General features: G+C 38.7%; 1 protein-coding gene across 2 annotated transcripts in view; it reads left to right on the forward strand.

Moving 5' to 3' along the window:
* The window catches only part of dspa (desmoplakin a), a 31192-nt gene extending 23027 nt beyond the window's left edge, over positions 1 to 8165 (forward strand). Inside the window, exons 22-24 of one of the 2 annotated variants that reach the window (XM_028473383.1) lie at positions 1920 to 2018; positions 2159 to 2656; positions 4371 to 8165. In XM_028473383.1, the coding sequence (XP_028329184.1) occupies positions 1920 to 2018; positions 2159 to 2656; positions 4371 to 7568 (3795 nt within the window). In that variant the 3' untranslated portion in view covers positions 7569 to 8165. Of the gene's footprint in view, positions 1 to 1919; positions 2019 to 2158; positions 3974 to 4370 lie in introns of both variants that reach the window. The other variant, XM_028473382.1, reaches the window with a different exon arrangement.
* Positions 8166 to 14068: the final 5903 nt, after the last annotated feature.

Here is a 14068-nt window from a genome sequence, read left to right on the forward strand (position 1 = left end):
TTCTAGGCTGCGGATTTGCATGTCAGGTTGAGAATATGCTAGAAAATAATATATTGATGATCTGAGAGAAATATCTGTTTGTGGCTGTGAATTTCTATTACTGTGTGTTAGCTTATGATTGGACTGATGATCTTAGGTCTGTTTATCGTATTTGGTCAAGCCACAAATCAAAGCACTCTTTTATTCAAAACAAAATATCCTTTTCATTTAAAAATAAATAAATAAAGAACAAGAAAAAAAATACCCTGAATAAAATAAAATACCATTATTATTATTTTTTTAACATAAATTCAAATAAATAAGACAAAGAAATACAAAATCTTTGCAAACAAACCAAAACAGTCAAGAGAGGGGTTAAGGAACCCTTTTCTTTTTAAAAACAATTTATAGGTCCACAAGAAAGGAGGGGAAACAATACATTGTGGTTCTTATATGAAATCAAAAATTTACATACTAAAATAAAACGTAATGTTCCTTTCAGTTGAATGAAAATTCTATACAATATTCAGATAAATGAACATCTGGAGATGTCATGTTGATAAACTATTTTAATAAACTATTTACGCTGCGGTAAACACTGCTGTTTCTTGAGATAAATGATATCTTGTGTGATGGCCAGATGGACACACTAATGTAGGTTCTCATTTGTGCCTGGACTGCAGTAGCCTACTTATCTTCATTCAATCTGGGCTCCCATTGGTGGAAAAGTATTGATTAACGAATTGCTTCTAATACAAAACCGCAAACCTGAGGGCCTTCAGCTTTTTCTCTTTGGAGGGTGGCACACTTGATTTTGTTAAGATGTTAAAGAAAGATCACAGAACCATCAAACATTTTGTTGCAAGTAGTTAACAGGGTCGCAAGAAAAGTTTTGGAGAAAAAAACTGTCAACTTTTTGATGAGAATCAAATGTGCAGCTTCTGAGAAGCATTGTCCTTCAGTGCTGCTTTATTTCAGACCTGCAACCTACCTGGTAAACCACATAATAGATGGTGTTCAGTGGTTAGCAACATTACCATGGTAAGAAAGGCCAAAACTCAACCACCATTTAACAAGACGTAAGTTAAAACATCAAGACAGGGCCCAGAAATGTCTACAGACAAACGTCTCAAAGGTTTTATGGACTGATGCGATAAGAGACACCTGGCGGAGCGGATGTTTGGATAAGTAACAGGTCCAGTGCCACTTTAACTCAGACACCAGTAAAGTAGAGGTGGGGTACTGGTATGAGCTGGTATTAATAAAGAACAGCTAGTTGGATCTTTACAGGTTGAAGATGGGCTCAAAATTAATTTCCAAACCTTCAACAACTATTTAAAAGATATTTTATGTCAAGCAGTGGAACACAAACTAGTGCTTAGCTAGTTAATAAAAGCTTAAAAGATGAAGGAATAATAAAATGCCCTCCTTCCTTTCTTGACATAAACTTGTGAGCTCTTCTCAAACAACAGATTTACAGTTAAAAAAAAAATAAAAAAAGAAGAAGGCTCCCTATTTTTGGTCACCGATTTCTTTATATACATTATATGTCGATCAGAAACGTTTCTTCTTTTATCTGTAATTTTTTTTGTTGATCATTCAACCATTTCAACTTTAACGGATGGAAATAAACAAATGAGCTTGGAAAAATTTTCATTTAGATGCATAATAATTCTGCACACTTATTGTTGCCCAAAAATGGTGCAAAAGTCGATATCATAAGAAAGACAAAACTTTAAATTTACTTTAAGTAATATTTTGGTTTGACTGTAAGTGTTCAATAATAAAACAAATCCTCCAAAATACAACTAAATATATATGCACACAGTGTATACTATAGTGCAATATATTTTAGATTTAAAAATGTTTTCTAAAGAAAGCATTTGTTATTATTCCCATATCAGTATTCTTCCACTAATCATGGCTTTCTTTTTCATCAGGCGGTTGACATGCAGACCCATTACATTGAGCTACTTACCCGTTCTAGCGACTACTACAAATTCCTTGGAGAGCTGTTAAAGAACATGGAAGAGCTAAAGGTAGGTGATTTTGATCATTTCCAGTAATTTCATTAACATGATTAAGAGGGCTGAATTTATAATAAAAGAACACATGGTTGTCCATGAATTTGATAGTAGGTGACTGTTCCTCTCTCTTTTTCTGCCCATGTCCTGTACAGATGAGGAACACCAAGATTGAGTTACTGGAAGAAGAACTCCGGCGTCTCAAAGAGGAGCTCCGGGATAACGGCCTTAAAAACAAGTCTTTGGAGGACGAGATGGCCCGCTACAGACTGGAGCTCAGCCATTCCAAAGACCAACTCATTACTGTTGAGGAAGTGAAAAGGACCACGGCTATGCAAGCTAACGCTGCTAAGGAAAACCTGGAAAGCAAACAAAGTCAGCTTCAAGATCTTACTGACCAACTGACCCGAGTTAAATATCAGCTGGAAGAGGAAAAGAGAAAGAGGAGGCTGGCAGAGGAGCGCTACACCAGCCAGCAGGAGGAGTATGAAGCAACTGTTCGCCGTAGACAGAAAGAGCTGGAGGAGCTCAACTGGGGAAAGATGGACTTAGAGAATTCAGTGAAGGACAAAGAGCGTGAAATAGAGAGGCTGAAGATGCAGCTTAATGAGGAGGAAGCACGTCGAAGAACTGCTGAATCAGATATATCAAAGGTAAGAGCACAGTGCACCCAGGAGATTAATCAACTTAAGCAGACACATGAGACAGCGATCCATGTTACCAAGACAACCATTCTGAAAGCCTCGCAGCAGAAAGAAGATAATGTCAATGAGCTTAAGCTTCAACTTGACCGCCTCAGTGCTGAAAAAAGGGATCTTGATGAGGAGCTGAGGAGGCTGAGGCAGTCCATCACCATTTCAGAGGAGCAGAGAAGTAGGTTAGAGGAGGACGCCAACCAGCAGAGGGCATCAGTAGTAAAAGAAACAAAGGTGCGCACTGAGCTTGAGGTGCAGTTAAGATCTCTCATGCAGCAGAGAGATGAAAATGAGCTAAAATTAAAAGAAATCAACAAAAGCAGCCAAGAAAAGTCTAGGCAGATCAGCATGCTAACATTCAACCTTGAAGAAGAGGGGAAAAAGAGGAGAGCTCTGGAATTGGAAATCAATCGTCTGAAACAAGCTGATGGAGACCTAAGGGCAAAGAATGCTTCTTACCTGGAGACTATTAACAAACTTAAAGTTTCTGAGCAGGAGCTCCACATCACCCGTGTAGAGATTGAAAAGCAGAACAGTGAGAAATCAAAGGCGGAGCAAAGCTCTACCCGCCTTCAGAGCCGCATCCGGGAACTGCAAGGCTTACTGGAAAGAACAGAGGCTGACTTAGAAAAGGAAAAGAAAGCTGCACAAGAGGAATTCACTCGTAGAAAGCGACTTGAGGCTGAGTTGGAAAGAATCAATCTTACATGCAAAGAACACATCACCACAATTAGTACACTAAAGTCTATTCAGATTGAGGCCTCCAGTTCTGGGAGAAAGTTTGAACAGGACCTCCGGGCACTGCAGGATGCTTTAGATAAGAGCTTGAGAGACCATAAAGCAACCAAGGAGGAACTAGTTGCTGCGTTGGCTGAGCTGAAGGCACTGAAGCAGAGACTTCAACAAAAGGAGGTTCAAATTCACGAACTCAACCAACGCAATGAAAGCCTGTATAAGACCATTGAAGAGAAAAGCCGCCAGCTAAATGAATACACCTCAGAAATTGCGAAGCTGCAAAGTCTGACGCAGAATCTAACAAAGGAAAGACTGAAGCTAGAGGAAGAACTAAGGGTGGTTCGACAGGAAAGAGATGATCTGAAGCTTCACAAAGATGCTTCGGATGGAGAAAGTGCCTCACAGATATCAGCCTTGCATGTCCAGCTTCAGAGTAGCACCAAAAGAACATTGGAGCTCCAGGCTCTCATCAATGACCTGACCAAGGAGAGAGAAAAGCTTAAATTGGAAATAGACAAATTCCAAAAGCAGTCTCTTGAGGTATTTTGAAAAATATTGAAGGGTCATCTTCACCTGACACAGCTAATTCATATTGCTGCTTGTGCTCGCATTAATTACTGCATACGCATCGCTCCAGATGATGCACTGTAGCTTTGGTTTTGGACTTTTGCATGAAGTTCATTTGCTGACAAAGGCTTCTGCTTAGACTGGCTCAACAATCAATCATTTTTGCACAGAACTTGCACTGTACACTAACATGCTGAAAAACGTATGCACATATCACTGTGCATATATACAATACTAATCTGTTCCAAGTATATTTACAAAGGAACAATTTGATATTGTATTATATTTCACAATAAAAAAAAATTTTTTGATGTTAAAATTGTAGTTTGACAGTTTTATTAAAAACATGTGTTTTCCTGTTTCTTCACAGACATCCATGATGGTGCACGAGTCCCAGAGCCAATACAATGAAGTGCGGATGGAACGAGATAGTCTGTTAAACAAGCTGAAACTGATGGAACAGGAAAAAAGTAACTATCAGCGACTACAGGAGGAGCTCAACCGCATCAAGCTTTCACTTGATAATGAGCTTCGCAACAAACAACGCCTGTTGGATGAAAATAATTCTTTCTCAAAAGAGTTAACCCTCATGAAAAGTCAGTTTGATATGAAAGAAGTCAACTTGAGGCAATGTGAATCAGACAGGGACAGGATTGATAGAGAGAGGCTCTCTCTCAAGACTGAGATTGAGAGGCTTATGAGGGAGCTGAAAATAGTTGATGAAAGGTACAAAAACCGCTTAGTGATGTCAGAGAAGGAAGTAACAAACCTGACTCAGCTGAGAGATTCTCTGCAGCAGGAGATAGAGAGACTGAGGCAGAAACCCTCCAGTTTCACAAGGCAGACCCAGACAGATGGGAAGGTACCAACAATTGATCCATCAAAGCTTTTATTTGATGGGGTTCGTCATAAAGTTACAGCTCACCAGCTCTGTGACTGTGGCATTATCAGCAAGGTAACTCTAGAGGAGCTGCTGAAGGGAAAGAAGACAGTAGATGAGATTGCTAAGGACATCCAGCGTCACTTAAAGGGGAGTGGCGTTATAGCTGGCATGACAACAGGCTCTCATGGGAAAATGCCATTCACTGAGGCCAAGAACAGGAATTTTCTCAGCCCAGAGTGTGCACTCTTGCTTCTGGAAGCACAAGCAGCTACAGGTCACATAGTGGATCCAGCATTCAATGAGAAGATGCCTGTGGACTCAGCCTGTTCCAGAGGGATTGTTGAGACGGAGGACAGGGATGTCTTGGTGACGGCTGAAGCAGCCAGCGTAGGCTTTAAAGACCCACATAGTGGCAAAGTGCTCTCTGTGGGTCAGGCGTGCAGTCATGGCTACATAGATAGAGATACAGCTATCCGCTTGCTCCAAGCGCAGGAGGCAGTGGGAGGTATACTGGATCCTGCCTTAAGTGTCTTCCTTCCAAAAGATCAGGCTTTAGATCGCAAGATCATCAACGAGGATCTTTATCGGGCGTTGAACAAAAAACCTGCTTGTTTTCTCGATCCTATAACAGGAGAAAAGATAGCTTACAATGATCTTAAGAAAAAGTGTAGAGTGGAACCTGTGTCTGGTTTACTTCTGATCAGCGGTCCAGAAAAAGCCCTGACTGTAAAAGGTCTCCGTGGTGAAGTCAGTGTCACTGATCTTATCAACTCTGAACTGCTGGATGAAACTGACCTACAGAAGCTAAATGAGGGCAAACTGACAAGCAAAGACATCGAAGACAAGCTGAAGTCCTACCTCTATGGCTCCACCTGCATTGCGGGTATTTTTGATGAGGCCAATGACAGAATAATGCCTTTCTATCAGGCAATGAAGGAGGGTCTGATGATGAGAGGAACAACCTTGGAACTTCTGGAAGCTCAAGCAGCCTCTGGCTTCATTGTTGATCCTGTCAACAATATATTTTTAACAGTCGAAGAGTCAGTTAAGCGAGGACTGGTAGGGAAGGAGTTTAAGTCCAAGCTGTTGTCTGCAGAAAAGGCAGTGACAGGATACACTGACCCATCAACAGGAAAAACAATCTCTCTCTTCCAAGCCATTGAGAATGATCTTATTGAGAAAGGCCATGGGATCCGGCTGCTTGAGGCTCAGATTGCCAGCGGTGGGATTATTGATCCTAAAGAAAGCCATCGCATTGATGTTGATGTAGCTTATAAAAGGGGATATTTTGATGAAGAGATGAATGAGATCCTAACTTATGAAGGTGATGACACAAAAGGTTTCTTTGACCCTAACACCAAGGAAAACCTGACCTATATTCAGCTCAAAGAAAGATGCATCACAGATAGCAAGACCGGTCTTGTACTTCTACCCCTGAGAGACAAGAAGAAGGCCCAGAAGTTGGAGGAAAGTCGCACTAATGTCCTTCGCAAACGGCGAGTTGTGATTGTTGACCCCGACACCGGCCTGGAGATGTCTGTAAGAGAAGCCTATCACAAAGAGCTTATTGACTATGACACTTTCCTGGATTTGTCAGAGCAAGAGTGTGAGTGGGAGGAAATAACTATCAAGGGTGCTGATGGCTCTTCTCATTTAGTGATAGTGGACAGGAAAACAGGAACTCAGTATGACATTCAGGACTGCCTGGACCGTGGCATTGTCGACAAGAAATTTTATGATCAGTATCGTGATGGAACATTAACTTTGACACAGTTTGCTGACCAAATTACCAGCAAAAGTAGTAGCGGAGAGATGTTGATTGCAGCCAGCAATGTTGATGACATGGTTACTTGCAGTAGCCCCACCCAGGCTGCTCCATCCTCCCCTACTGTGCGGAAACGCTTAAGCAGTATCTCTATCACTGTCTCTCCCCCTGAGATGTTTGATGACCAATGCCCTGTTGGAGCAATATTCGACACTGAGACCTTGGAGAAGATAACCATTGCTGAGGGGCTCCGAAGAGGCATTGTGGACACAATTACTGCACAGCGGTTGCTTGAGGCCCAAACATGCACAGGTGGTGTCATCAACCCAGCTACAGGTGAAAGGTTGTCAATTCAGGATGCTGTCCATCAGAGTGTCATTGATGAAAGCATGGCCAGTAAGTTGAAACCTGCACAAAAGGCTTATGTTGGTTTTGAGGATGTGAAGACAAAAAGAAGAATGTCTGCAGCAGAGGCAGTGAAAGAGACATGGCTGCCCTATGAGGCAGGCCAGAGATTCTTGGAGTTTCAGTACGTTACAGGAGGTCTGGTAGATCCTGGCACTGGACGGCGCATCACAATTGAAGATGCTATTCGTAAAGGTTGGCTAGATGGCAAGACAGCTCAAAAGCTTCAAGACACCCATAATCACCCGAAGATCCTCACATGTCCGAAGACTAAACTTAAGATCTCTTACAAACAAGCAATGGACAGCTGTATGGTCGAGGAGAGCAATGGCATGAAGATGCTGCAGGCCTCATCCATTTCCTCTAAGGGAATCAGCAGCCCTTACAATGTCTCAAACCCTGGATCTCGCTCTGGATCAAGGGCAGGCTCTCGGAGTGGGTCTCGCAGAGGCAGTGTGGATTACACCTCTACCTGCAGCTACAACTTTTCCTCCACTAGCACCACCTATAGTTAATTCTTAATAGACTGCACAGAGAAAAAAAGAATGACACTAGATCAGTTTTTACCAGCCATTTGCTATATGACTACTTTATTTTACTACTTTACTACTCTACTAATTTTTTTGCTGTAAGACATGGGAAGGTTTATTTTTTTATTTTTATTTTAGTGAGTTGGTTTATTTTTAAAGAACTAATTGTTGGTTAATTTGTAGATTTGTTGGAGTAAAAGTGTGAAACAAAATTTGGTGTTACTTTTAGGACTGCGTGATATAATATCTTGTGATAAATGTAATAATAGAACACTATATTGGACAATCTTTGGTAACACTTTTGCCAAGAAAACCAGCAGCAGCAGCAAGAAGATGATTGCAGCTAGCAATGTACGTAGATAACATAGTTATCCCAAGCAGTACCTCAAAGTTTGCCCCATTCTTTCCGACTTCCTGTAAAACCTTCAGCAGCTTGTTAGGTTCATGATGACGTAGCTATTCCAACGGAGGCACAGTGGATATAATTACTGCACAATGACTGCTGGAGCTCGAAGCCTCCACAGCTGGTATCACACTTCTACCTAAAGCTACATCTTCTCCTCCAGCAGCAGCTTCTAAAAAGAGAAAGAACACTATTTGAATACTTTGTGATCTACAGTATATCAGCCGTTTGACAACTTTTTAATACTTTATTCTAAAGCCTTTTTTGGCTACTACTTATTTGGTTTGATTGCTTCATATTTTTGCTGACTGTGTTTCAGTTAATAGAAATATTGCAGAATGTTATGAAAATGTATGTAAAACAAACACATTTGTCATCGTTCAAAATTACAATTTGAAATATCTTGTAAATCATGTTGGAAGAGTTTTTGGTTGATTTTTTTTGGAGTTTGTGAATGAATATATGTAACATCAACAGAAACATTAAGATGACTTTATCTGTGACATGTATAACCTAGTCTCCTGCTTAGTAATGATTTTTTTTTCATCGCATTTTATATGCACGTTGTTAAATTTTGCTTTTATTCCACCCACATCTTATTGCAGTTTTACTGGTCCTTGTTTTTATGATTTGAAGTTTTTGTAGATGCAGTGGTGTTGCTTTAAGATTAATAATTTTAACCAAGTTTTGGCACTAAGTTGATATTCATTCATTACAAATAAATGTATCCCACTATCTTTGTGTTTACTTCTTTCAAACTGCTGTACATACACTAATGCTTGTATCTAAACTTGATTCATATATTTCCGATTTGCTTTCAAATTATTGTATTACGAGAATTGGGAACAACAAAGCTATTTTATCAATGGAGAAACAGTTTAATGTTTGGACATGATGCTTCACAAAGTAAATGATTAAAAGAGTACTGCACACAGATCATTACAAAGATTGGTTGCTTAGAATGTTTCAGATGTAGAAATGCCAAATGAAGTTATCAGTTCTGTTTACAGACTTGGCTTGAAACCCATGAATCTATTATTAATTATTTAGCATAAAAGCCTAAAAAACATCAATGCAAATACACGAATAGTAAACTAAACTTCACCAACATGCATTTTAGATGTCTTTCTGCGCAGTGTTCATTTAACAGCAACTCATATTTATGAATGTAGATTCCTTATTTAACAGTGTTTAACACTTTTCTCATTTCTGATAATCCAGGCTTAGGAAGTAGAATGTTATCTGACATCTATTAGTAGTCACATGCATAAATCTTCTCAAACTGCAGTGACAGTTTAAATATCTTCTCTAAGCTTCCAGAGATTCACCTGAGGACTCTGTTAAAGTATATTAATCAATCAAACTAGTGGTTGTAATTATGGTTTGGGAGAAATTAGCAATAAAACTTGAAATAAATATCTTTATTGTGTCATCAATGTAATATAATGTTGCATACCTTCTCAGCATATTTATTTTATCTGTAAATATTGCGTTCTGATATATTTCTTAAATTGATATTAAACTACTAAGGTTGCTGTTTAATAGTAAGATTGATAATGTGGACCATCTTTTTAGGTATTTTTGTTTGGCAGCGCCATAACTTTATTTAGATTTTTTTATATAGTAGTGCAGAGGTTCCCAACCTTTTTCGGGTTGTGACCCCATTTTGATATCACAAAATGTCTGGTGACCCCAGAGAATTAGTTTTTGATCAAGTTTATTAAAGTGTCTTACAAATACAGAGTAGCCACCTTAGATATTTTTATACTGCATTTTATTTTAACTCAATTTATATTTGAGAATGTTTAGGGTACAGTTATTTGATATTTATTGTGTGTGATGTGTATTTTTTTTACAATTACAAGACATTTCAGGCGACCCCACAGGGGTCCCGATCCAAAGGTTGAATAACGTACTAGTGTTCATGTTGAAATTTATGAAAATGTAGTTTTACTGCTTACTGTAGTATTGCGGTACATTTTGAATAAAAGTTGATATTTTTATGCGATATAATTATGCAATTATCGGATTAAAAATGTTGATCACTGCAAAGAACGAGCATTTAAATGGGTTAGAACTTTATTTATACATTTGAGAAGTTCCCTTTGTTGAAATTCTAATTATTTATTAATAAATTCATAATTTATTAATAAACAGATTTTATGTTGAAATTTTTTTTCCTGTATTCCAACCATATCTGAGGGAGGAGCAGTTGCAGCTGCAGGTGACAATCAACGAACTACAAATACTTTGTTACTTTACTTAAATAGTTTATTTTGGTATCTGTACATTACTTGAGTATTTATTTTTTGGTCAAATTTTTACTTTTACACCTTACTTTTTAAACAAATACATGTACTTTCTACTCCTTACATTTCTGAAAATGAGCTCGTTACTTTTAAGAACTTCAAAGATGACGTCATGACGTAAAAAACCGAAACATTTGGGGCTTTTTTTCTGTTAGTCAGGTTCCTTAGTGTCATGGTTAACATTTTCAAGTTTTTAAACATGTTAAACTCAAAGCTGCTCTGAGTTTGACTGAGTATTTGCATTTGTTTTCTTAAAATATTATATTTACTATTTTTTTTCTATAACGAGTGCTAAATTCTCCAGGTGTTCATTATTTCCATGTACCTGTTTTCTACAAGTTCTTAAAACATGTTAAACTCAAAGCTGCTCTGGGTTTTATTGAGCATTTGCACTTATTTTTTTCTTGACACATTTTATTTACAAATTGTATTTATTATGAGTGCTAAATTCTCCAGGAGGTATGTTACAAATCTAGAATACCTCTTATCGCACTAACTTCCAGGATTTAATCAGTGTGTGCTGGACCACGAAGCTCGCTAACATCATACGGAGCTAAATCATCATGGAAACTTATGCTGAATGGCTAGCCTCCTCGCGTGCAGGTTTTGCACTGGTTAGGATCTGAGCGAGTGGTAAAGTCCCGCCTCCTGAACAATCAGTTCTCTTAAAAGCGAGCTGTCCAATAAAAGGTGATGTGTGAACACGTCACTGTGTGGATCTGATCTGACAGCTGACAGGAGAGAGAGAATATTCAGACATCGTCGCGATCCTTTCATTTACCGATGACATCCTTTAGGAAAGTAATAGATTTATATCTGATGGACTGATCTATAGTCAGTTGATGAAGCCTGTGTCTCGATCGTGTGCGCGGACGGGTGAAGTATAAATGAATTAATTAATATATGATTTAACTCGTTCATGCATATGGATCGACAAACAGGCTTCATCAGCTGACTCTGTGAATGTGTAAAAGCGTCACATTATTTATGATAATAACCCATTGAATGGGATATCACATGATCCAATGGATTAATATCATTAATAATCTCACGTTTTTATGCATTAACAGTATCAGCAGTTTCCTGTCTGGGTTTTTTCATTCCTGCCTTTACTGTAACAACAGTGTTGTTTTTGTCTGAATTATGGATTGGAATTATTCATCATTTTAAACTTTAGCAACACCTAACCTGGTCGGGACCAAGTTATGAAGTGGATCAGATCTGAGGGAGTATAAAAGCTCCGCCTCCTGGTACACAGCATGACTGTTGTTCTTTGCTGTCGTCATGGATTTAAATGATTTATATTTATTTAAGATCATAAGCTGTTCTTCATCTCCATTATAGTGATTGGTCAGACGCTGCAATCTCCACCCCTCTTATGTGAACGTACACGTACCCAGGCTGAAAACACTTGGTTTAAGTTAGTGAGTTAACTGCTAACAGAGATTAATCCAGGATATAATTATCTAGATTCAAAACATAGGGCCCAGGTGTTCAAAGGTATCAGATTTAACTTGTTTACATATATCAATATTTTACAAGTTCTTAAAAAAATAAAACGATGGAATTTGCTGGTTTAAATTTTTTTCCAGGGTTTAAAAACCCCGTCTTATTATTGAAGGGATTTTTTTTTACTTTTTACTTTTTTACTTAAATACATTTAATAGCATGTACTTTTTAAAAAATGTTTACTAAAGTAAGGGAGCAACCTTAATAATCTTACTTTTACCAGAGTCATTTTTTATTCAAGTATCTATACTTTTACTCAGAGGTGAAAGTAATTAATTACGAGAACTCAGGTTACTGTAATTTAGTTCTTTTTATACTTTTTTAAATATATTTCTAAATCAGTAATTTTACTTGTACTTAAGTATGTTTTAAAACAGGGGTCTCCAACCTTTTATCTTCTGTGAGCTACTTTTACCCAATGAAAGCGCCGCCGAGCTACTCATGTTCAGCAACATTTATTTACATTGCCAATTTCCATACAGACCAAATGAATACATTGTTTTGTACATAATGCATTCAAAAATGTCCAGTTGCATTTGTTGTATTTTATTACTTTTCAAGTTGGTACCAGGAACATTCCTGTATAAAAACTTCTGAAAAATGAAACTCCCCAGCATACATGCTGTGTTCTTGAATGTTTTACCACATTTTCAACAATGCAAGAATTCTAGAACTTAAAATGTGGATAACAAAAAAAAAATAGACATTCACTAGCTTTGCAGGCTGTATTTGTGGATAAATAAATCTTCCTGATTCAGATAAGAAGTTAAAACATAACATTTTTATATGATAGAACTTTGTGCACACAAATCCACCATCATCTCATCACTTCTACATGTTGAATGGTTTACATCAGTGAGAAGACTGGCATTGCATGGATTCAACCAGAGAGCTGTATGCAGGAGTGTATCCACTGAGATTCACTCTGATGGAGTCATTTAAATGCTCATCAGTCAGTCTGTTTCTGTACTTCGATTTTATGATGTTCATGTCAGAAAAGGCAGATTCACAAAGATATGTTGACCCAAACAAAGCACTTATTTTCAGAGCAACCTGGTGAAGATTTTTGTAATCCTCTGGCTCCACCAAACTCCAGAGATGCTGGGAATGCTGCTGGGATTTTAGCTGGACATTATTTTGGAGGTTTAAGACCTCCATCTCCATCTCCACAGGATCAACACTGAAAAGCTCAGCCATCTGTCCTGACAACTCACTAATGTCAACATCCAGGAAAGGATTTGCAATAAAGGTGACACAGGGTTCCAGTTTCTCAAAGTCAGAGAATCTATCTGTAAATTTCTGTCCCAGCCTGGACAACAGATCACAGTATCTGTGAACCTTAAACACTTTTTCTGCCCCCAAGTTGCTTTCCAGCATTTTCACAAAAGATGGAAAGTGTTGATATCTTTTGTTTTTTATTTGCTGGATGTAAACGGAGAGTTTTGCACTGAATGCCTTCACAGCACTGATCATGTCACATACATTTTTGTCTTTACCTTGCAACTGCTGATTTAGTTGGTTCATTTTGTCAGTTATATCTGCCAGGAAGGCCAGATCCAACAGCCACTCAGGATCACTTAGTAATGTGGTATCCTCTCCTCTCATTTCCATGAAAGCCTTGATGTCACTGAGCAAGGAAACAAAGCGTTGTAGTATCTTACCTCTGCTCAGCCATCTGACTTCGGTGTGAAGAAGGAGGTCTCCATATTCCGCAGAACATTCCTCCAGGAAAAGCTTGAAGCACCGGTGTTGCTTGGCCTTTGCACGAATGGAGTTGATGATTTTAACAACAGGCATCATGACATGATCAAACCCCAGAACCTTTCCACAAATAGCCTGCTGGTGTAGTTCAGAAATCTAGGAAAGTCCGGGTCTGCTTTGCAATGAGCAATAAATCCTACGTGGCGCCCCATCATAGCTGGTGCTCCATCAGTTGTTATCGAGACCAGTTTTTCAATGGGAACCTTTTTTTCCACCAAGTACTCCTTGACGGCGTTGTAAATGTCCACTCCGTTGGTGGTGGTTTTCAGTGGAATTAATGTCAAAAACTCCTCTTTTGTGGTAAAATCACCAAAAACCATCCGTATGAAAACAGCCAGCTGTGCTGTGTCACTGGTATCCACGGACTCGTCACACTGGAGGGAAAACCAGGAACACCTGTTGAGGTCCGACTCAAGCTGTTTCACCGCATCCACGGACAGCGCACACACTCTGCGTGCCACAGTATTTGCGCCAAGTTGAACGCTGGCAATAGCAGACAGAAT

The sequence above is a fragment of the Gouania willdenowi genome, chromosome 17 (genome assembly GCF_900634775.1).
Source record: "Gouania willdenowi chromosome 17, fGouWil2.1, whole genome shotgun sequence".
In the NCBI taxonomy this organism is placed as follows: Eukaryota; Metazoa; Chordata; class Actinopteri; order Blenniiformes; family Gobiesocidae; genus Gouania; species Gouania willdenowi.